The sequence below is a fragment of the Somniosus microcephalus genome, chromosome 11 (assembly GCF_052327205.1).
Source record: "Somniosus microcephalus isolate GS21.2 chromosome 11, FLI_Smic_1.0, whole genome shotgun sequence".
Taxonomy (NCBI): Eukaryota; Metazoa; Chordata; class Chondrichthyes; order Squaliformes; family Somniosidae; genus Somniosus; species Somniosus microcephalus.
This window is the reverse complement of record NC_140997.1, coordinates 213,052,569-213,074,376: the sequence shown is the minus strand read 5'-3', so window position 1 is coordinate 213,074,376 and position 21,808 is coordinate 213,052,569. Positions and strand designations below refer to the sequence as shown.

General features: G+C 41.9%; 2 protein-coding genes across 2 annotated transcripts in view; one reads left to right on the top strand and one right to left on the bottom strand.

Annotated features, from left to right (window-relative positions):
- The window catches only part of LOC147111206 (NUAK family SNF1-like kinase 1), a 49,093-nt gene extending 30,210 nt beyond the window's left edge, over positions 1–18,883 (top strand). Inside the window, exons 2-7 of the mRNA XM_086001869.1 lie at positions 5,521–5,641; positions 6,957–7,108; positions 9,222–9,287; positions 11,898–12,017; positions 12,755–12,887; positions 14,286–18,883. Coding sequence (XP_085857995.1) covers positions 5,521–5,641; positions 6,957–7,108; positions 9,222–9,287; positions 11,898–12,017; positions 12,755–12,887; positions 14,286–15,427 — 1,734 coding nt within the window. The 3' untranslated portion in view covers positions 15,428–18,883. The remainder of the gene's footprint in view (positions 1–5,520; positions 5,642–6,956; positions 7,109–9,221; positions 9,288–11,897; positions 12,018–12,754; positions 12,888–14,285) is intronic.
- The window catches only part of LOC147111205 (coiled-coil domain-containing protein 3-like), a 323,375-nt gene that overhangs the window by 290,027 nt on the left and 11,540 nt on the right, over positions 1–21,808 (bottom strand). The window lies entirely within an intron of this gene.

The window sequence follows — 21,808 nt, the reverse complement described above, 5'->3', positions numbered from 1 at the left end:
GGTGTCCTTGTGCACCAGTCACTGAAGGTAAGTATGCAGGTGCAGCAGGCGGTTAAGAAGGCAAATGGTATGTTGGCCTTCGTAGTGAGAGGGTTTGAGTACAGGAACAAGGATGTCTTGCTGCAGTTGTACAGGGCCTTGGTGAGACCACATCTTGAGTATTGTGTGCAGTTTTGGTCGCCTTATCTGAGGAAGGATGTTCTTGCCATGGAAGGAGTTCAGCGAAGATTCATCAGGCTGATACCTGGGATGGCAGGAATGACGTATGAGGAGAGATTGGATCGATTGGGCTTGTACTCACTGGAGTTTAGAAGAATGAGAGGGGATCTCATCGAAACTTATAAAATTCTAACAGGACTAGACAGACTAGATGCAGGAAGGATGTTCCCGATGGTCAGGGAGTCCAGAACCAGGGGTCACAGTCTAAGGATAAGGGGTAGGCCATTTAGGACAGAAATGAGGAGGAATTTCTTCACCCAGAGAGTGGTGAACCTGTGGAATTCTCTACCACAGAAGGCAATAGAGGCCAATTCATTAAATATATTCAAGAAGGAGTTGGATATATTTCTCAAGGCTAAAGGGATCATGGGGTATGGGGAGAAAGCAGGGACCGGGTACTGAATTTGGATGATCAGCCATGATCGCATTGAATGGCGGAGCAGGCTCGAGGGGCCGAATGGCCTACTCCTGCTCCTATCTTCTATGTTTCTATGTTAGGAAGGGACAGAGGCCTAGAAATTCAGTAAGGCGCTGCCAGCTTTGCGCCCAGTTACCGCCTAAAGAGGGCTTCTGCGCCAATACAGGAGTTTGCGCTGATATTCAGCGCAGCGGTAATGGCGGCGGTAGCCGTTAGCGCTGCGCCGGCACCGATGACGTCATCGGTGTGCGCAGTGCCCCGGTTCCGCCCCGATACCGGCCCGATCCACATATTTAGTTGCGGCCGCCTCTTCCGCAGCGGCCGCAAAGAGCGACCAGAAAATGGGGCCGTACTGTAGCCTTAGTGGGGCGCTTTAAGGTGGAGGTGCGGCCGGCCGCTTTTTCGGCGGCCGCCTGCCCGCACCTCCTTCCCCGGCCTCCTCCACCCCCCCCCCCGCGGCATTGCCGGCTGCTTTCCGCGAACCCGGCAGTTCTCCGTGGTGCCGGGCTCATTTGCCGGCACTATCCAGCGGCGATCTCCCCGTTGCAGGCACCTCCACCTTAAGAGAAGGAGGAGGCCTGCAGTACCGCAGCCTGCCGCTCCGCAGCGGGTGGCGCAGCGGCGCCTAGAGCGCTGAAATTCAGTTTCAGCGCCCCAAGCGGGGGCGGGCACACCCTGGAATAGCGCCCGGTTCCGACTTGGGGCGCAAAAAGTGAATATCTGACGGTCGCAAATGGCTCCGCGCCCAGCGCTAACTTTTGGGCGCTAGCCAGCTGGCGGGGCCATAGTGAATTTCTAGGCCAGAATGTTTAAAAATAAGAGTGTAACAGAAAAAAAGGCCAAAACAAGGAAAAATGGCAAAAAGACAAAGTTAAAAGCTCTATATCTGAATGCACGCATCATTCGTAACAAGATAAATGAGTTGTCGACACAAATAGATACAAATGGGTATGATCTGATCGCGATTACAGAGACGTGGTTGCAAGGCGACCAGGGCTGGGAACTGAATATTCCAGGGTATATGATAATTCGGAAGGATAGACAGAAACAAAAGGGAGGTGGGGTGGCTTTGTTGGTAAAAGATGGGATCAGTGCAGTGCTGAGAAGTGATATTGGCTCAGAAGATCAAGATGTAGAATCGGTTTGGGTGGAGATAAAAAATAATAAGGGGAAAAAGTCTCTGGTGGGCGTAGTCTACAGGTCCCTGAACAGTAGCAATGCTGTTGGACAGAGTATAAATCAACAAATAATGGAGGCCTGTAAAAAAGGTACGGTAATAATCATGGGTGATTTTAATCTCCATATTGATTGGACAAATCAAATTGTCCATGGTAGCCGGGAGGAGGAATTCATAGAGTGCACCCGGGATGTTTTCCTAGAACAGTATGTAATGGAACCAACCAGGGAGCAGGCTATCTTGGATCTGGTACTGTGTAATGAGACAGAATTAATAAATGATCTCATAATAAAGGATCCTCTAGGAAAGAGTGATCATGGCATGGTTGAATTTCAAATTCAGTTGGAGGGTAAGAAAGTTGTATCCCAAACCAGTGTCCTGATCTTAAACAAAGGCAATTATAATGGCATGAGGGCAGAACTGGCTAAAGTGGACTGGAGAAACAAATTAAAGAGTAAGAAAGTTGAAATGCAGTGGCAGACATTTAAGGAGATATTTCATAACTCTCAACAAAAATATATTCCAGTGAGAAAGAAAGATTTTAAGAGAAGGGAGCACCATCCATGGCTAACTAAGGAAGTAAAGGATGGTATCAAATTGAAAACAAAGGCAGACAATGTTGCCAAGATTGGTGGGAGACCAGAGGATTGGGAAATTTTTAAAAACCAGCAAAGGATGACTAAAAAAATAATAGAGAGAAGATGAATTATGAGAGTAAGCTGGCACAAAACATTAAAACAGATAGTAACAGCTTCTACAGGTATATAAAAAGGAAGAGGGTAGCTAAAGAAAACGTTGGTCCCTTAGAGGATGAGACTGGGGAATTAATAATGGGGAACGGGTAAATGGCAGAGACTCTAAACAAATATTTTGCATCTGTCTTCACTGTAGAAGACACCAACAACATCCCAATAGTGGATAATCAAGGGGCCACAGGGAGTGGGGCACTAAAGACAATCACTATCACTAAGGAAATAGTACTCGGTAAAATAATGGGACTAAAAGATGACAAGTCCCTGGACCAGATGGCCTGCATCCCAGGGTCTTAAAAGAAGTGGCTGCAGAGATAGTGGATGCATTGGTTGCAATATACCAAAATTCCCTGGACTCTGGAGAGGTCCCAGCGGATTGGAAAACCGCTAATGTAACACTCCTATTTAAGAAAGGAGGGAGACAGAAAGCAGGAAACTATAGACCAGTTAGCCTAACATCTGTCGTTGGGAAAATGCTGGAGTCCTTCATTAAGTAAGCAGTAGCAGGGCATTTAGAAAAACATACTGCAGTCAAACAGAGTCAGCATGGTTTTAGGAAAGGGAAATCATGTTTAACAAATTTGCTGGAGTTCTTTGAGGATGTAACAAGCAGGGTGGACAAGGGTGAGCTAGTGGATGTGGTGTATTTGGATTTCCAGAAGGCATTCAATAAGGTGCCACATAAAAGGTTACTGCATAAGATAAGAGCGCACGGAATTGGGGGTAATATATTAGCATGGATAGGGAATTGGCTAACTAACAGAAAACAGAGAGTCGGGATAAATGGGTAATTTTCTGGTTGGCAAACGGTTACTAGTGGGGTGCCACAAGGATCAGTGCTGGGGGCCCAACTATTTACAATCTACATTAATGACTTGGATGAAGGGATCGAGTGTAATGTAGCCAAGTTTGCGGAGGACTCAAAGAATCTGCAAAGGGATATAGACAGGCTAGGTGAGTGGGCAAACATTTGGCAGATGGAGTATAATGTGGGAAAGTGCGAGGTTATCCACTTTGGCAGGAAAAATAAAAAAGCAAACTATTATTTAAATGGAGGGAGGTTACAAAATGCTACAGTTCAGAGGGACCTGGGGGTCCTTGTGCATGAAACACAAAAAGTTAGCATGCAGGTACAGCAAGTAATCAAAAAGGCAAATGGAATGTTGGCCTTTATTTTAAGGTGTGGAGATGCCGGTGTTGGACTGGGGTGGACAAATGTGAGAGGTCACACAACACCAGGTTATAGTCCAACAGCTTTATTTGAAATCACAAGCATTCGGAGCACTGCTCCTTCGTCAGGTGAAGTGAAGAGATGCATATCGGCACAGCATATATAGTCAGAGAACACTGCCAGATGATTACAGGTAATCTTTCTAACTGCCCTTTATCACACCTCGGCAGAGAGATAATCACAGCAATCAAAGGTGTGAATGGTGTCCAAACAGGTCAGTCAGGAAAACATTACATCAAAGAACAATGAGGTGGGGTCACAAGGGGTCGAATGTTGCAGATGCTGTGGTCTGTATGAAAAACAAAAAACAGACAAAAAACAATAAATAAAAAAAAAAATTTTTTTTGCTGGAAATCACAGCAGGTCCGGCCGCATCTGTGTAGAGAGAACAAGCCAATGACGACTCGAGTCTGGATGACTCTACGTCAGGTGGGGTTACATGTAGTGTGACATGAACCCAAGATCCCGGTTGAGGCCGTCCTCATGAGTGAGGAACTTGGCTATCAGTTTCTGCTCGACGATTTTGCGTTGTCGTGTGTCTTGAAGGCCACCTTGGAGAATGCTTACCCGAAGATCAGAAGCTGTTTTTCATACAGACCCCAGCATCTGCAACATTCGACCCCTTGTGTCCCCAGCGCTCCGAAAGCTTGTGATTTCAAATAAAGCTGTTGGACTATAACCTGATGTTGTGTGACTTCTCACATTTATTTCAAGGGGGTTGGAGTATAAAAGCAGGGAAGTCCTGCTACAACTGTACAGGGTATTGGTGAGACCACACCTTGAGTACTGCGTACAGTTTTGGTCTCCTTATTTAAGGAAGGATATACTTGCATTGGAAGCAGTTCAGAGACGATTCACTAGGTTAATTCCAGAGATGCGGGGGTTGACTTATGAAGAAAGGTTGAGCAGGCTGGGCCTATACTCATTGGAATTTAGAAGAATGAGAGGTGATCTTATCGAAACATATAAGATACTGAGGGGGCTCAACAGGGTAGATGCAGAGAGGATGTTTCCCCTCATGGGGAAATCTAGAACTCGGGGGCACAGTCTCAGAATAAAGGGTCGCCCTTTTAGAACTGAGATGAGGAGGAACTTCTTCTCTCAGAGGGTTGTAAATTTGTGGAATTCTCTGCCCCAGAGAGCTGTGGAGGCTGGGTCATTAAATACATTTAAAATGGAGATAGACAAATTTTTGCAAGATAAGGGAGTGAAGGGTTATGGGGAGCAGGCAGGGAAGTGGCTTTGAGCCCAAGATCAGCCATGATCTTATTGAATGGCGGAGGAGGCTCGAGGGGCCCTGCTCCTATTTCTTATGTTCTTATGTATCGGAAGCATTAACATGCCAGCTGTGTACAGTGGAAACATGCACCTATAAAGGGTGATCCTTGGCTTTCAGCAGGGATCCATGCTCACAGTTGGCATGGGTCACAGATAGGGCAACAATTAGCCACAATTCTCCAACCTGCACTCCCTCTCCACTGGAACAACATGATCACAGAATCACCTCTAATAGGTGTACAGAGAAGCAATTCTAAACCAAATTACCTCCCTTCTTCATGTACAAGCTTTGTTTATTCGGAGGGTCTGAAATAAAAGTTTACATTAATCCAAGCGCTTATCCTTAGTATGTACTTGTTCTAATTTTCCCGTGATGATTCGAACTGAAATTTCTATCAATATCTGATTTGGGTTCGTATGAGTTACTTCAAATTCTTGTTCACAGGTAGCTATTAAATCTGTCCGAAAGGATAAAGTTCAAGAGGAACTGGATCGGATCCACATCCAGCGAGAGATGGAGATCATGTCATCTCTTAACCACCCCAATATCATACGCATTTATGAAGGTGAGTGTCCCTAGAGTGTGAGCATCTGTCAGTGGATCTGAGAGAAATAACAACGTAGATTTTAACTTTTGGCTGGGGCGGAAAATGGGTGGTAGCAGATTAGCTGCCCGTTATACACACCAGAAAGGAAAATCGGGCAGAGTGATGCTGCTGCCCGCTTTCCGCACCCGTCAAAAGTTAAAATCAGCCCTAAAGCATTACCGCCTGTCTGGGACTGAGACATATAGGCCCGTACTTTCCGATCACAGGCCTCCCGTGGGCGGAGGCCTGCAATCTGGAAAAATCTACGCCCTAACCTGAGGGCTCCCGGGACGCACACGCTTCTGCTCCTGGGCCTCTCCAAACTCCAAATGCACAGGGCCCACGTATCCCAGAGGCGCAGGCAGTTCGCAGAGTCCCTAGGATCACGTGGGCCATGGTGAGCCAATCAAAGAAGGGCATCTCTGTCCTGTCAAATATATGAATGGAGATCACCCCAAAAACATAGTAAAACTTTAAATAATTTTTTTTTTTAAATCACACTTTTAAAATTACTTGAAATTACAATAAATTAAGCATTTTAAACAAAAATTTTAATTTTTTGAAAAAATAATTAAAGTTTTTTTACGGGGCTAAAAATAAACTTACCTTTTTTTTAAAGTATTTTTAAATGATAAATCAGTGGAAAAAAAATTTTTAAACTTTTTTTCAACTCTTATCCTGATAAAAGCAGGCCTTACGCGTAAGAATTGTAAAGGGTTTTCTGCGGGTTGAGGGTCTCCAAAAAGCGGAACTATCCGCCCGCAGAGGCCCTTCTCCAGGGCAGCCAGAAGATCTGTCAAGAGCATTCTTGACAGATCGGAAATGCCGGTTTTCAGCGCATGCGCTGTGCGTGCCTGAAACCGGCATTTCCGATGTCCCTACGGGTGGGTACACAGCGCATGCCCACCTGTAGGGATCAGAGTATCTGGGCCATTACTCTCAACATGTGGACTGGGCTACATTATTAATCTCTACCTATGAGATTGAAAGATACAATATTACCCTCTACCTATGAAGTGGGGAGATACAGTATTACTCTGTACTTGTGGGGTGGAGAGATACAGTATAACTCTCAACCTATGGGAATTAGAACATGCTGTGATTGCTTTCCTGTGGAAATAATTTGGCTTGAATGTTTTGTTGCGCTTATTGCACATGCCCGTAGAAATGAACATGGAGCTCAAATTCAAGATCTAGTACAGTACATGACTTTTCTTCCTATAATTAGTAGTATTAGTGATAAAACAAAATGTTCCAGATTCAATGATCGTTTTGTGTGTTTTTTTCCCTGCAGTGTTTGAAAATAAGGATAAGATTATCATTGTAATGGACTACTGCAGTAATGGTGATCTGTACGATTATGTAAATGAGCGTCATAGACTGTCTGAGAATGAAGCACGCAAAGCTTTCAGGCAAATCGTCTCAGCAATTCACTGCTGTCATAAGGTAAAAAAAAATTCCCACCCTATTTTTGGTAGGAACTTTCTGGGTGTCGTGCGCACGCATATTGCTTACCAATGCCACCACATTAATAAATCCTTACATAATAATATTGCTGCCCAAAAGGATTGATGGGAGTGGGGGTGGTGGGGGTGAGGGGAATTGACTGTATATAAATTCTAAACTGCTAACAGGATTACTCATTAGCAATGGAATGGTCCCATTTGTCTGGTCCCTCCCCTCTCTCACCACCAAAACAGAGACATCTGCACCACATAATAACGCCCCACCCATACATACAAACACACCTAGGTCTATATCTACAGCCATAAATACAGACGCTGCAATCAGGGCAACAGTTAGCACACCCACTGCAAATTCTGCAGTCACCATAAGCAGCAATGGGTGCAGCCTTAAACACAACTTAATTACACTCACAGCAACACATAGCAGCTATGTGTACAGCCATAAGAAAGCACACAGCAATACCTATAGCCACAAACACACACTGCAATGTGTAGAGCCATAAACACACAGCAATGTGTACAGCCATAAACACACACAGCAGTATAAATTGTAAATACACTGCAATTTGTATAATACACACAGCAATATGTACAATCGTAAAAAAAACACACACACACACACACACACACAGCAGTGTAAATCGTAAACACAACAACAGAAATACACAAAAGATTTCCAACCAGAATGTGAAAATGTCAGTGATGTGAGTGCGGATCAGAAGTCTGAAGCTGCAAATACTCGAAACAAATAGCAGTGACAACAGGCAGTGTTTATTTAATGATTTGCTCCTGTGCTCAAACTGTTTTTACTATAATACATTAACACTGCAGAGCCAGTTTCCTGAATGCCTGCTGCTGGTACTGTTAATTTTAATGAAATAAAGACTTGCATTTAGATGGTGCTTTACCATCCTCAAGACTTTCCAAAGCATTTCACGGCAATGAAGCACTTTTGAAGTTTAGTCACTGGTGTTATGTAAGTAAATCTATGTAAGCTAATTGTGGGCAGTGTGATCTACCAATATGTGCAGCCAATAGAGGAGGCTTCTTGTGAACATTCGTAAGATTGTCCCTGTATTTGTTCTTGCCATTTGTTTCTCTGCAGTGTTTCTCCAAATGATTTATAACAGATACCCACAGAGATTCAAGCTCACACAGCTGTACAAGTCATTGGAAAATGAAGAAGTTTCACAGATTGACTAAACTTGCATTTACATTACAAATTATTGTTCAACATGAAAGAGCATTTTTGGATAACAAATCTGTCCCAAAGAAAGCAATAAAGTGTTGGTTTAACAGGATTACTGTGCTCACTGAAGCTCTTCACTTCACTTAAAGTCAGTGCTGTTTTCAGACAGATCAATATCCTGAATTGAAATAGACATGATTAAATTCACTGATAGAGATAGATGATTTAACATGATTAAACTCCAATCCATATTCCTCAGAAATAAAATCTCAGAAATGTTACTAAAATGAATTGCTGATTTTGTACAAATTTACACAAAAGACTGAGTCCAACACTTTTGCTTTGTGGATATTCTGATACATTGTATGGTTCCTTATATTCTTACGGTTCTATTTCTTCTTTTTGTTTGACAAAAAGGGGGTCGGCGATCCTGGAGCAGGGTCCGATTCTGGATTGGGGTTGGGGGCGGGAGGGATTTGGTGAGCTTGGAGGCGGGAAGCGGGTAAGCTTGGTGGGCTGGAAGGAAGCACTCCAGCTCCTCCTGGCTCACAAGCAGTGCTGAAAAGGCACTTACCTGTTCCACAGCAGTCCTCGCCACCCTTTAGCTGCTGGGTTTCCCGAGGCCCGGGAAACCCAGCCGACCAGGGTTAAATATGGAAGGCAGATAAAATCTGAGGCACACAGCCTCATTATATTTAAATGACCAATCTGCCTCCTGGGATTGGTATGGCTGCCTGGTCCCTGTTAAAACTGGAAGTGGGCAGGTTTGCGGCAGGTTGGGTTCGCTTTTGAGATTAAAATTTTTTTACAGGCCCCCCCGACCCAAACCTACCCGTTTTGGGGGGGTTAAAATTCCCCTCGTCATTTCAATTCATTGACCCTGAAACTTGTTTTATCCACACAGAAAGGAATTGTGCACCGTGACTTGAAACTGGAGAACATTCTCCTGGATGAAAACTTTAATGTGAAGGTTAGATTTTTTTTATATCACTTTTTTTCCTCTTTTTGTATTGATTGAAATCCCTTCAGAACACATTTTTGTACATGTACTGGATTGAGACTTTCCAGTATTCATTACAGAAAATTCTTGGTTTTTACTCTCAATTATGAAGTAGGATATAACTCCGAGATAAAGACACCTATTACACCGCACAAATCCCTTATTATGGAGGAGACTTTATTCCTGTGTCTAGGCTGCTTTTCAACCCAGGTTGCAGAGGTGAAAGGACAATTGCAACACATTGCAGAAAGAACGATAAGGAGATTGATTCATCCCCTGTTGCCTAAAGTAATTTGAAATTCCAAGTTATGAATGTCAATATTCTAATCAGGGATCCTAGTAAATTAAATATCTATCTAGTGTTAACTAACTCTCACAGAACTACCACCAGCTGCCTCAGCAAATAATCATGGATACTAGCATGTAATTGAAGACTTACAGAGCCCAAGTAAATCCCCTCCCTATTAAATTAGTTTCAACAGTAAATAAGGACAAATTCATAAGAGGAGGCGAGCTGTGAGGTCACAGTGACATTATAGCCATAACTCCCAGCGGCAATAAATCTAATGGCTTAAATACACGACCACAGAAGCTTCACAACCCACAGAAAATTAAATTGTGCATTGATCAATAATAAGTAAATGTAGTGTGGTCACTGCATCTGGAAAAGTAACAAATCTAGTTTATACTCTCACTATTAAAGATACATACCTTTATGAGAGTCTGTGGAGGTAATTGCTATCTAAACATTCCCAAATCTTGTATGGTTTCGGTATTGTCGAAGGAATTTTTTTTGCAATTTCTACAGGGCTCTGTTTGCAGGATTGTTCATTTCCTCATGTGGAAAGCAGTCTGTATTTGTTTCCATCTGTATGTTTGTCGATCTTTCCTTTGAAAGATTATTGGTGGTTATTTTGATATTGACACCGTGCAGACCCTGTGAAATCTTTAGTGAATTTGACGATTTTGGCTTCTTTCATTGTTGATGTTTTTTGGTCCACCATTGTTCACCAAACCACTTTGAATCTGTCTGATGAAGACTACTCTTTGCTTCAGTACTTCTTTGATATAATTAAAACATTTTCAGGTAATCTGGTGGGATCTTATTTGTGGAGGTTATAGCATTTAATCACCAAGCTATTGCCTCTTATGTGTTTATTCTATTTGTGCGAATAGGTGGTTCAAATTATTGCTGACTTTCTGGCTACCATTTTCTCCCTCCTCCATGAGCACATTCAGCTCCCTTTCCGTAAGATTTGGTTTTATTATTGCAATATCTCTACCCAATTTTCCAAACAGATTACTAGTGGAGATCTTTTGAACATGGAGGGGAGGGAAAGGGAAAGGAACTAACTTCCAAATCACTGTTGAAGTCAAATGTAATAAATTATACTATTATATTTTAAATAATACTAGCAGAAAACAGTTCCCACCGATAGAAATTTTTATATCATATAAAAAGGTGGATAATTCAGCAAAAGAACACCAAGTGAATTTGATACTCAAAACTAGGTGAAACTCTGCACAAACTGGAAGATTCATTCCTTAATATTTTGAGGAAGGTCAGGGGGGAAGCAAACAATAATTGTTGGAAAATATCAGCATGTGCCACACATGTATTGGTATTTTACCTTGAAGAATAGACATTTTATTTAAAATTTTAAATGGTGGCAGAATGTTTAACATATCTCTATAAAAGGCATTTGGAAGAGGATCCAGTTTAAAGTTGGCCAATATTTAATCTCTAATTTTCTTCAATGAGTTTAACTGAAACATGTACAAAAAATTATAAGTTAGCTTCCAGACTTCTCTAAATAATTCAAAAATAGCTAAGCACGCAATGCCTTATTTGGCAAGAACTTCAGGACTAAAATAAGCAAGTGGAATTTAAAGAATGCCAATCTTGCAAATGTCCTTTCTTTTATTAAAATTCGCAATGGGCACCTCAGCAATAAGAATTTTTCTAACTTTACTTACACAACATTCTCACTCACTCACACAAACACATTCAAGTGTCCCTGTCATACCAAGATGAGAGATGAATAAAACAGTTTTATAAACTGCCCCCAAAATTCCATGCCATTTTGAATGTTTCTTGGATGCTAGGCAACTCCTAACTCACTGGTGCAAATACTGTGCAGCATTGTTCATGAGAGTCTTAAATAAAAAAAGATGGAATGTTGCTGGAAATAGTGCAGACTTTTTCATCTTGCTGTACTGCAACTCCGTGTTATACAGCTGCATTTGTACTATAGCCCTGTAGAAACCTGCTGCACTTTGATCAGTGTGACATTGGGCTTTATAATCAGGGAACCTCCATTGCAGTCAATGGAACTGAATATCCGACGCTATGTTTAACAGGCGGCCAATCCGGTACCGCCCGTCTTGTGCCACCGCCCGAGACGAATTTCTAGGCCATTATATAAAAAATCTGACATGTTATAGAATCTTTCTTTCGCACAGCCAATGGAATATTAAATAACCCCTTCTCTGTGAATCTCAAATGTAAACAAGCAGTTGAATTTACACAGGCCATCACATAATCCTATTTCCTCATTTTTTTTGTGGGTATTTTTTCAGCTCGCTGACTTTGGCTTGTCGAATTTGTATCACAAGGATCAGCTGTTGGAGACGTACTGTGGAAGCCCTCTTTATGCATCACCTGAAATAGTGAATGGATTTCCATATCAAGGACCTGAGGTAAGCGAGAGGAATGTGCTGTTAACTGGTATGAGTAATCAGCTTTTTAAAAGCTTTTTCTCAGCCTAAAGATGCTGGAAAACACAATAGTACACAGCTTCAGAAAACACTATTACTGTAGTCTCAAGTAATAGAATGGAATATGTCCATACATTTCTAGTGGACCCATTCTGGCTGGACGTGTGGTGGGTCAGGATTTCTGGCTTTTTGTTTGCACCTCTGACCCCAGTACACTTCCCGGGGTTAGGGAACATTAAAATATTTTGTTACAGTGCAGCTATACAAAGCCCTGGTTAGACCACACCTGGAGTACTGTGAGCAGTTCTGGGCACCACACCTTAGGAAGGATTTATTGGCCTTGAAGGGAGTACAGCGTAGGTTTACCAGAATGATACCCGGGCTCCAGAGGTTAAAATACGAGGCGAGATTACTCAAACTAGGGTTGTATTCCCTGGAATTTAGAAGTGCCTCAGGTGGCGAGCAGACGGTTTACTCTGGCACCACAGCATAAGTTAGTCCTCAGTTAAAAAGTTGTCCGTTTTGAAAAATGAGGCAAACTGGTCATTTAAACTTTAATGCTTATTTAATTTAAAATTGAATCCATTAACTTTATTTAGTTAACACGAAGAAACAAATGTCAGATATTCTCTGAATTGGAATTAACTGGGGGTATTTGAGACAATCTTGTATTTACTATGTTCACTGGATTAATTATCACATATTTTGTTGTGTGTTAGGTTGATTGCTGGGCCTTGGGAGTTCTGCTATACACACTGGTGTATGGAACAATGCCATTTGATAGTAGGAGTTACAAAACTTTAACACAGCAGATCAGTCGTGGAGAATACAGGAAACCGCCCCAGACTTCTGGTATGGAATTATTGAGATTTTAGTAACACATCTCACAAGGTAGCTGCAGACTTCCGCACTAATAAAGATTGCACAATGGCAAGTTTCTGTGTAAGGGTATGGTGGCCTATTGTTTATGGTACTGGATTGTAAACTAGAGGACTTAAGTTCAAATCTTACCTGATCAACTTGTGAAATTGAATTGAATAAATCTGGTAACCAGAAAATGACGATGAAAGCTACCAGATTGTTGTAAAAACACACCTGGTTAATTAATGTTCTTCAGTGAAGGGAACTTGCCATCCCTGTGTGGCCTGACCTGCATGTGATTACAGCCCCACATAATGTGGTTGATTCCTAATGCCCTCGGAGCAGCTAGGGATGGGCAATAAATGCTACCTTGCTGGTATTGCCCATGTCTTAAGAGCAAATTTAAAAAACTTAAATAATGATTATATTTGAGTTCTGGAGTGATGATGAACTTGCATTTATATAACATTTTGACATTCTTAGGATATACCAAAGTACAGTACTTCACAACCAATGCATTACTTTTGAAGTGTAATCACTTGTTATGTAGTCAACATGGTAGCCAATTTGCATACAACAAGGTCCCACAAACAGCAAATGAAATAAATGGCCAATTAATCTGCTACTATTGGTGTTGGTTGAGAGAGGAATGTTAGCAAAGACACTGTGAGAACTCCAATCTGTTTGAAAAATATGGGATTTTAACTTCAATCGGAATCGGCAGTTGACATCTTTTACTGTATTAAAGTGTCAGCCTAGATTATGTGCTCAAAACCTGGATTGGGGCTCGAACTCATAACCTTCTAACTCAGAAGTATCTACTGAGCCAAGCTGACATTTAATTGTTTTGTGCAAGAATAAATACTCCGGATCTACAGATCAGTTGTTTTAATCACAGCTGCAGAACTGATGTTACTATTTGTTTTCTGTATAATAGGGCCAAGTTTACTTAGGGAGTAGAATTATGTGCAAATGTTTTTGCTGGCACTTAAATTGATTATAGCATGTGGTTTGTGGATTTTTACAGTAGATAAGTTACAATATAGAGACGGTGGAGGGAAAAAAGAAAGCGATAGAAAGGGAAAGATTTTAAAAATGTGATATAATAAAACAACACTGAACAACTAAAATAAACGTCATTGTGTTTGCCTTCCCTTAAAACTCTCGTCCCCAGTAAGTCAATATTATTTTAGCAACTACTCTGCTTACATTTTCCTAATTAGACAATGGAAGAATTGGGGGGGGAAATGGCGGTTCATTGATATAATGGTGTGCTTTTACTGATGGATACCTGTGGCTACTCTTATTTTTCATTTTCCTAGTTATAAATATAAGAATTGGAAAGTCTTTTGTTGATTCATTATAAGATGGCATGTTTTCCCCCGATAGATGCCTGTGGCCTGATTGACTGGATGTTGTCGGTGAACTCAGAGAAACGTGCAACAATTGAAGATATTGCAAACCACTGGTGGGTCAACTGGGGTTATGATACACCAATTTGTGACTGTAACTCTGATAAAGACTGTCACTCACCACTACTGGCCCGTTATATTGACTGGCAAAACAGGGCAGGGTACGCAAATCAAGGGATGAAAGAAACTGAAAATATGCAAAGAGTGGAGTGTTCTGGGCATAATATTCCTGCCCATAAGACAGAGGATAGGCAAGAGGCTTGTTTAAAGAAGTCCAAGAAAGAAAATGACATGACACAGCCACAACAAGATGTGAAACTGCAGAAAACAACTTCTAAAGACACAAAGAGAAAACCAAAGGGAATCCTAAAAACCAGGAGCAGCTTTGACAATGATCTTCTTTCATCTGCAGTTATGGATATGCAATCACAATGGACTGAAACCAACACAACCATAACAAAACCTGCAAATACCTTTCACAAAGTGCACACAGTACAAACTACAATCTTCACTAGCATGCCAAAGAAAGGGATCCTAAAGAACTCTTACCAGAGAGAGTCTGGCTATTCTTCTTCTCCAGAACGCAGTGAATCTATGGACAGGGATCAAGCTGCCATTCCCTCCACATGTGGCAAACAGTCAGGAATGCTGTCCTCAGGAGAGGTTAGATACAGGAAAAAGGGAATTCTAAAACACAATGGAAAGTTTTCCATCAGTCTAGATCTGCCTGATGATTGTTCACCACTGGAACTTTCTGATTCTTTGAAGCACCTAATCCTATCAAACGGGAGACATCAGCGAAGTGTGAGCCGCCCCTCCAGTGTAATTAGTGATGACAGCATACTTTCTAGTGACTCATTTGACCTTATAGATCTCACAGCAGAGGGCAAAAGGAGATTCTTCACTCAAAGTAAACATGGTAACATTTATAGTTCAGCTTCAGAGGAAGACTTGTTGGAGTTGGATAAGACAGAAGAAGTAGAACCACAAACTGCCAGAAGGAATGGAAGCTCTGGAAAAGATAATATAGGGAGAATTTTCTCCATAATGGAACTTGAAGATACACAAGATGTTTATAATAAGGCCCAAGAGATCTGTAATAATTTAAAGGAAAAGTGAATGGGATATGGGTATGACTCCATAAACTGTACACAAAAATTATTTCTACTGAACCAACTTAAGGAAAATGTTATCCATGAGGCATATATGGAAGAAGGTGTTATAACAAAGTAATTTATTGTCACTTTTCCTTGAACATAGCATAGTGGGATTTGCTACCAGAAATCTGTTGACGTTAGTGACAAGACTAAAAGGTTAAATAGTTCTGCGAATCATTTACATGCACATTTTGCTAAGATAGGATTCATAATGCTGACTGTTATTATTTACTGAATGGAAGGGAGGGGTTGGTTTGTAAGTTTTGAGAATCAGACCAAATCAGTTTTTTTCCAAAACCATAGCATAAAGTGCTGAGTATATCATGCAAACAATCGTATTACTCAAACTGGCTCTTTATTCACACATATCCTACGAGAATCCTACATACAAATAATCAGACTGAGAATTTGGCTATGATTGCCTGCACATAAAACACAGCCATCTTGTAACAGTGGAACAAGAAACTCTTATTAAGCTTCAAAATAAGATCATTATGCCTGGATGTGTTCTAACAATGGGGCATGAAGCCTGAACTGGCCAGGTATGACAGGTAACAAAGCAGAATCAACCCCTTATTCTCACTTCAATACTGGGTCAAATAATGAACTAATTTTCAGGAGTAAACTTGAGGATTACCTGTATGATAACCACATAATAAACAGGAGCAAACATAGATTCAGAAAGGGAAGAACCTACCTAACAACCTCCTTGATTTCTTTAAGGAAGTAACATTCCAAGTGGACAGTGGAAAGCCCTATAACATGGTGTACTTAGGCTTCCAAAAAGCATTTGATAAAGTTGCACTTGAAACACTGCTAGTTAAAGTCAAAGCAGTGAGGATTGAGAATACAATTTGGGAATAGATAAAAAAATTGGTTGAAGGGTAGAAAGTACTGGGTATTTGCTAAAGGAGTGGGGGGTTGTGGAGTGAGAAACCTCAGGGATCAGTGCTATGACTCCTACTGTTTCTCATTTACATTAATCATTTGGACTCAGAATCACAAGAGAAATTGGTCAAATTTTCAGATGATAGGTGACATAATGGTGGACGTGAATGGTGTTGAAATAGTTAATAATGAAGTTGTAAATTATCATGGGGTTTTAGTGGACCTGCTGGTCAACATGCCCAACTACCATAGAACAGTAATTAAAAATAGAATGCTGAGCTATATAGCCAAGCCAAGAGTACAAATTATATGGTGCTCTGGTCAGACCAGATCTCAAGTAATTGTTTCCAGTTCATATAACACAGGCTGCAAAACATATAATCGCAGGTTGCCCAATGACAAGGTATGAGATAAATCTGGTTATTCTACACTTCCACATTTTTATAATTTATTCAGGGTCTGGGGTTACTTTCCCGACCCAACACATTCTCAATCTCAACAACTTCTGCACTCAGCTTGAAAAATATATTTTAATGGTTTCAGTTAGTTTAAATTACTTGGAAATGTAAATATTGCAAAAATATTAACGCATACAAACCCTGTTGTGTAAAAAGTAACAAGAGTCCTACTTTCTGCTTCAGTTCCTCACATGGGCCATGAAAAACAGGTGAATGGAGAAAATGAATACAAAACATGCCACTTTCACAGTGCTGACCTGTAAGGCTATAATGTGTAGCAATGAACCATGGAGCTTGAATTTTCAAATAGCCTGGTGAAAAATTATTAAAATGCAATATTCTGGAAGCCGTACTTGACCACTTTCCAAACTGAGTCATCACTTGCAAGATTTTCAGAATGGTGGCCAAACCCCGAAGGAGTAAGCGGAAAGCTGTTTCACATTAACAGAGCAATAAAACATTCACTGATCTTGTTATGGACTACTTTTAACATTATACTCAGAATAGCCACTGAAAAATCAATTCATTTTGAAATTATATTTGACATTGCAATTTCAGTATAAAGAGTATACTCACTGTTGATGTTTTATGAGGATGGTATTTGTCCAGTGTTCAAAGGATGCCTATGGAGTTCATTGATGCTGTGGTATTGAGGTATTTAGTCTCTTTTAGTTACTGGAATAAATTCTATGTTTAGCAGCTATATATTTATACTTTTTATTTATACCACAGGAATAAAGTTGCTAATTTTGTAAAGTTTGGACTAGAGAGATAGAGATCCTACAGTATGAACACTGATGTGATGCTGAATTGCGACCTTCTATAACATAATGCATGCAAGTGGTCAATTAAATTTCACAAACAAATGAATCAAATTTTCAACTCATGTTTAGCAGTTTGGGATGGCTAGGAGAATGGTTTCAGGAAAAGTTATTACTTGTGAGTACATAATCTAGGTTGACTAAGAGTACTGCATCATCAGAGATACCATCTTCCAGATGAGATATTAAACAAATGCCCCATTTGCTTGTTCAGACATAAAAGATCCCAGTGCAGTAATCAAAGAGCTGGGAATTCTCTTCATGTCCTGGTCAATACCACCCACACCACTAAGGATTATCCAGTCATTTATCTCATTTAGCTCGTAAAACGTTCCGGTGCACAAACTGCCTACAAAACAACAAAATTATATTTCAAAAGTAATTAATCGTCTGTTAGCTGCTTTATTCATGGCAGTCCGGAGCAGAACCAACAAGTTAATCCACCATGTGAGAGGGAACCTTTGCAACACTAATAGTGCAATTTTATGAGGCTATGTTCCTAAGTTAGAATTAATTGCACCTCTTCATCTAATAGGTGTCTAAAAAAATAGTCTATATGTACGTCTCCAGTTTCTACTGTGTCTGTGTTGCCATCATTTTATTTGCAGTCAGGACTGACTGCTCAACAATCACCAAATGAACACCATTTTTACACAAACACACTTTCCTGAGTGTTAAGATTTTCCATATTTGTATGGTCTGCAAAATGGAGCTAGTTATAACGACTGTGGATATATATTTTTGTAAGGAAAGATATTAAGAATGACTCCCACATTATATAATGGTTGGTTGTCCAACCTACCTATTATGTATAATTTGATTAGTGACTGTTTCCATGTGCCATTACTTTGCATGTTTTAGCTGGTGCAAACTACTGACTGTGGTTAGTGTTGCAAAGGTAAATAAATACCTACACCCTTTTTAGTTTTACAGTGTCCTCATCAGCTAGACATTCTGTAAATCCCATTTGTTTCAACATAGCCATCCCCTGGATAATAAATCTTAATAACTAATAAAAGAATGTTTGCATCACATCTGTAGCTACTGATTTTGTAATTTAAACCAGCAGCAAATGCACAAAGAAAATCTGAATGTTTTGTAAACTGAAGTACATGGGGGAAAAAGCAAGAAATTATTGATTACTTTCAATACTGTGTGCCTAATGACAAAACAACAAAGGTCATAAAATTAACTGAGAAGTCTTGGAATCGTGACTGAAATGTTTGTAAAAAATAAATGAATCGCACTGTATTACTGTCTTTCATTTACTTATAAGAACCTTCTCTTCACAAGTCGATCTACAGTGATCATAGTTATCTTTATTTGGTTATGACAATCTTTTCACAAGTCAGTGATTATGTTTGCTTTCCCAGACCTGTCAATATTATGCATTTTATTCCATAAGGGAATAGTAAGACTATGGGCAGGTGAGGTAATTGGCGGGTTCCAGTCCTGCTCCCGGCTGCAGCCGTTCTTGCACACAAATTTCCATTGATTGGGCTTGTTAAGCTCTCCGTGCGCGTTACTCGGCCCAATCACAAGCTGCGGGTCTGATGAGCTCTTCCGATGACGCGTTTGCTGCCGGTCTATTTAAGGGGGCCATGTCCCCATTTGCTCTTACCTCAGATTTCATACTCCTGAGTGCTGCTTGTTTGAAATATGACTGCCGAGAGACAAAAGGCTGCGCCACGATTTAATGATGACTCCCTCCATGTTCTTGTGGAGGGAGTCAGAGGACGCAGGGAGGTTCTATTCCCTGGAGATGGAAGGAGGAAACCTCACCAGGCAAAGGGAGCCTGGCTGCAAATAGTTGAGGAGGTGAATGCAAGGTCTGTGGTTGCTGGCAGCTGGGTGCAATAGAAACATAGGAGCAGGAGTAGGCCATTCAGCCCTTCGGGCCTGCTCCGCCATTCAATATGATCATGGCTGATCCTCTATCTCAATACCATATTCCTGCTCTCTCCCCATATCCCTTGACCCAATGTAGGAAGAGGTTTAATGATCTCCTGCGTTCAGGAAAAGTGAGTATAAAAGCACACTTACCTTCATTCTGCTGTGCCTGTCATCACATCCCCATCACTCTGCATTGCCATCCCTACTCCTGCACATGCTAACTCACCCCAACATCCCTTGCACCATCTCCCACCCCTCTCCCTATGTACAGAATCATATCCCCATCTTACTATGCACCCCTCACCCTCAACATTATGCAATGACAACAACTAACTCAAAAGGAGTTAACTTTGTATTGGCACCCCACTCCATCAGACTCCCTCTAAACATCTATCTTATCCATTCTTTACACACATTCCATAACTCTCACTAAAACTGCACTTCTTTCCCTCATTGCAGGAAAAGAAAGCCCACAAGGAGAGGGAGAGAACAGGAGGAGGATCACCATCGTTGGCTGAGCTCACCAACGCTGAGGAGGCAGCTCTGGACATCGCAGGAGTGGTTGACCAGCCTGGTGGGGGATGGAGAGAGGGGCTCATTAGAACAACCTGGTGACGAATTATTTTCCAGACATCTTATTTTGCATTCATGAGTGACTCATTTGGGATCTGATGTCAATAGAAATTGAATGCTCATCATGTGTATAATGGGATGTGTCTGCAATCTACATATCACATGTTTAACTCATCTTTACTCTCCCACAAGACCATCAAGAGCCCGGCCCCCCCCACTGTCCAGGAGGAAGAGCAGGAGCACCCCTCAGAGGATCCTCCAGCCTCTGAGGGAGCATCGTCAGCAGAAATGAGCGCACCCAGCACCAGTGCAGAGACGCACACCTCGGTGGGTCCTATGCGAGGTAGAGTAGTGTTGTCACCTGGTGTATCACAAGTGAGCAAGATCAGGTGGTGGAGACAGGGACAGCAGTGGAGACTCCTCGGTGGAGGCCGCAGGAGTCTCCTAGCTCTGCTGAGCTGCATGCAGACGCTGAGCCTCGGGGACCATCCGGGAAGAGGACGATCCTGGAGCTTCAGGAACAAGTTCAGGAGGCTCTGACAGGGTTTGCAACTATGGTGACTGCGAGTGTGCAGAGAATGGAGGAGTCCAGCTCAAATATGAGCAACGCCATGGCGCACATACTGGTAACTGTAGGTTAAGCCATGGAAAGGATGGCAACCTCCATGGAGGACATAAATCGCCAGATTCAGGAGAACATGGTAACACTTCTAAATAGATGGTCATCTATGAAGGATAGATGGGCATCTATTGAGGTTAGAAACCAGAGGTTATGAGTACAGACATGGGTCCTCATGTCCCCACTGTTGTGCAGCAAGGTGCTCTCCAGCTCCTTGTTAGCAGAGAAGTGCGGGTGGCCCATGAGAGGGATGATGGTGGGAAGGGGACATGGAAGTGGAGGCTCCTCTCCAAGCGCTCCAACTTCCCCCACCCCCCTTGCCAACCCCTCGGTCAGAGCCCCAGATGACTCCCTGAACAGTGATGGCCGAGTCTGCCCCAGCACAGCCGCAGGAGGAGCAGACTTTGGCGGGGCCCTCAAAGCCCCCAAAACCCAGAGGATGATCGCCAAAGGCGTCTAAGCAGGCGCAGCAGGGAAGTGAGCAGGCTGCCTCTACATCTGGTGAAGCCACAGGGGTAGCACCACATAGAAGCACGCGTAAATGAAAGCTCCCACATAAATAGTCACAAGGGTAGTCACTTGGGTGATTTGCTATAAATGAATGTTAAGTTTCTGTTCTTTTATTTTGCTGTAATGTTTTGTTCTGAATGTTTGAATTTGTTGACATATGTGTGGTCACAAATTGAAGTGGCACAGGCAAGGGTAAGGGTGCCTTTGTCCAGCAATGGTGGTGACAGTGCAAGGATTGAACAGTTCATTGTAGAGATGCTCTATGGTGTTGCAGGGTGGTCATGCCAACCCTCATGTGCATGTGGCAGCCACATGTCTGTGCTGCATAAAGTTAGGTGAATCTGGCATTGATTAGGCCATCCCTGGCATCACGGGCAGCAATGTGCTCACGTGCTGGTCGGACTGGGTCAGCCGCCTCCTCCAGGTCTTCCACTTGCTGACCCTCATTCTGCTCATCCTCCTCCTCTTCTGAAGAGGCTGTGCGCTCTGCGCCTTTTTCCTCATGCAGCGCTAATCCTCGCTGCAGTGCGGTGCTACAACGACGATTCTCGAGACCCTGGCTGGTGTGTACTGAAGGGCTC